The sequence below is a fragment of the Triticum dicoccoides genome, chromosome 5B, assembly GCF_002162155.2.
Source record: "Triticum dicoccoides isolate Atlit2015 ecotype Zavitan chromosome 5B, WEW_v2.0, whole genome shotgun sequence".
NCBI lineage: Eukaryota > Viridiplantae > Streptophyta > Magnoliopsida > Poales > Poaceae > Triticum > Triticum dicoccoides.
Genome location: NC_041389.1, coordinates 275961282 through 275963962, shown reverse-complemented (window position 1 = coordinate 275963962; position 2681 = coordinate 275961282). Strand labels below are relative to the sequence as shown.

At 50.1% G+C, this 2681-nt stretch overlaps 1 protein-coding gene across 2 annotated transcripts in view; it reads left to right on the top strand.

Moving 5' to 3' along the window:
- The window catches only part of LOC119308392 (alpha-L-arabinofuranosidase 1-like), a 7075-nt gene extending 5403 nt beyond the window's left edge, over positions 1 to 1672 (top strand). Inside the window, exons 13-17 of one of the 2 annotated variants that reach the window (XM_037584518.1) lie at positions 315 to 418; positions 609 to 665; positions 762 to 954; positions 1031 to 1174; positions 1362 to 1672. In XM_037584518.1, coding sequence (XP_037440415.1) covers positions 315 to 418; positions 609 to 665; positions 762 to 954; positions 1031 to 1174; positions 1362 to 1484 — 621 coding nt within the window. In that variant the 3' untranslated portion in view covers positions 1485 to 1672. The remainder of the gene's footprint in view (positions 1 to 314; positions 419 to 608; positions 666 to 761; positions 955 to 1030; positions 1175 to 1361) is intronic. The other variant, XM_037584516.1, reaches the window with a different exon arrangement.
- The last annotated feature ends 1009 nt before the right edge of the window (positions 1673 to 2681 follow it).

Genomic DNA, 2681 nt, shown 5'->3' with positions numbered 1-2681 from the left:
CTAAAAATGGTTGAGCTAGACACCCAGTTGAACATAGGCTAAATTAGGCCAGGGGAGGGGGGGGGGGTCATACAGTTCTGCCGACTACACCTAAATATGTTATGCAATTTGCCAATGTAAAGTCATTGATGAATATCTTGAGGATGATTAAGAAGGATATCGACCACGTGGTGTTTTTATATGTTGTGGACAAATCTTGGGAATTTGATGCATTCTCTTACTTATTTACATCACTGTAGATGCCTTGGGTGTTGGCATCGCCTCATCCTGGCTAGCCACACTAAGCATCTTTGTGAATCTAATTTTGGGTGCAGGCTTTTGTTAGCGAGTATGCTGTTACAGGAAACGACGCCGGCAGAGGAAGTCTTCTTGCTTCATTGGCAGAGGCCGCTTTCCTTACTGGGCTGGAGAAGAATAGGTAATTCTCCTTCAAAATATTTTTTATTTGGCACTTTGTTGTTGGGTGATTTGCACCTGAGGCGTGGATAAAAGTTTGACGCTATGTTTCCTCATCGAGTCTACCTAATGGAGATTTATTGCGTTCTACTAGAAACAACAAAGTGATGTTTACTTTTGAGTTACCTGACCATTCCCTTCTTTTTTTGCAGTGATGTTGTTCATATGGCAAGCTATGCACCGCTCTTCATAAATGATAACGACCGCACGTTAGTTATCAATCAGTGGCTTGCTCTTTCTACATTTCACCTGTTCATGTTGATTATTTTAGCACTGAAATAATTACATTCAAACGTGACAATCAGGTGGAACCCAGACGCTATCGTCTTCAACTCCTGGCAGCAATATGGAACTCCCAGTTACTGGATGCAGAAGCTTTTCCGTGAATCAAGCGGTGCTACGATCCATCCCATCAGTCTCAGTTCAAGCTGCTCTGGTTCGCTGGCAGCATCCGCGATCACGTGGCATGATGACGATAACAGCTTCCTGAGAGTGAAGGTAAGTACAAACTTTTGGCATCCTAGCCGGTATCTGGACGGAGCTGTACTGATCTTGGAAGCTCATGCATTTGCAGATTGTGAACTTCGGGCCAGATGCCGTGAGCCTTACGATCTCGGCAACTGGGCTCCAGAGCAGCATCAATGCGCTCGGATCCACCGCCACCGTTCTCACATCTGGCAGTGTAATGGACGAGAACTCTTTCGCTAACCCAAACAAGGTATCACACCAATCTCTGCTTGCATTCAGATCAAATCCGCCGCAAAGTGTAGACCCCGTTGCCCTCGGTTATGATATGACATGATTGAAGGCATGGCAATTGCAAGTGCTGTTGTCTGTTTTGTCCTGGTTGTCAGCTCATCTGAAGCAGGCAATGCCCTTGCGTTTGACTATGATGAACAATGCAGGTTGTGCCGGTGACGATCGAGTTGCGTAACGCGTCGGAGGAGATGGAGGTCACGCTGCCTCCCCACTCTCTGAGTGCATTCGACCTGGCGCTGGCGCAGTCCAGGCTTGTAGCGGAGATGTGAAGCGAATGACACGGCGTTGGTGAATAAGAGAAAGATGGGCAGGGCAAAGCACCGGCTACAGCAAACGGAGAGGGGTCATTGCGCGCGCTTGTGTCCTGATAAAGCAATGTATCTTGTGTACGGTGGTGTGGCACGAAGGAAATACTGGAGTAAATAAAAATCACGTCAGGCTTGTTTTCTTTTCTTTTCTTGAAAGCGCATTTTCAGTTTTTCTTGGCGAAGGCAAAAGGAAAGGTTCATCTTTTTCGAGAAAGAGGATGTGCATGGATAAGGCGAAGCCGCGAAGGCCAAGGAAAGGTGCGTCATTTTGTCAAAATCCTCTCATCGCAGGAAAGTTGACAGAATGCCACAAACTTCCATTGACGTAAACTGCCCGTGGTTCGGACGCATTTTGGTACCCAGGGTACCCTAGCTGTCCACGAACTGCCCCAGACGTTCGTTTTTCTAATTGAAGGCAAACAAGGGGGTGTGTCTAATTGAAGGCAAGGGGGTGTGTCGGGACGTTCGTTTTCCTGCAAATTGAAGGCAAACAGGCGGGCGGGTGTTCGGACCACCGTTGGCCACGTGCGTCCCACAATCTGGTCCCACCAGAAAACCCTCTCGCCTAAAGACCCTCCTGCGCAAAGCGGTTGCCGCACACTCATGCCGGTCAGCTCCCCTCCGTAGCAGACGTGACTCAACAGCATTGGTATCGCTTCAATGCAAGACGCGGCGACCAAGAAGCCTACTTGCCGCATTGAAGCTGGCTTTCAATCCCTTCACTTGGCTGCTGCGCCTATTTAAGTCATCCTCTGGCGTTGTCCTCATTGCATCTCTTCAAACTCCTCTCCGCGCTTAGCCGTCTCTCGTCATCTCCGAACTCCTCATCTCCCCATCCATCATGCCCAAGTCATGGTTCTTCGCACGGGCAAGCGGCGACAGCTCCGCATCACCCTCCGGATCATGGCACCTTCGTCGTCGCTCTACAGGGCTCTTGAGCTCTTCTCCGACAAGGATCGTCGTCTCCTCCTCCGACGAGGAGGACCAAGTGTCGTCGCAGCAGTTACGCCTCCTCTCGAAGGCCGCGGCCGCGGCCACATACGAGGAGACGAGTTCTTGCGGCAGATAGAGTTGCTGACGAAGCGGTTGCTCTGGAAACATGGTCCAACGCCGTCACCGCAAGCACGCGTGAAGGATGAGCCACCCTCGCCGCCACGC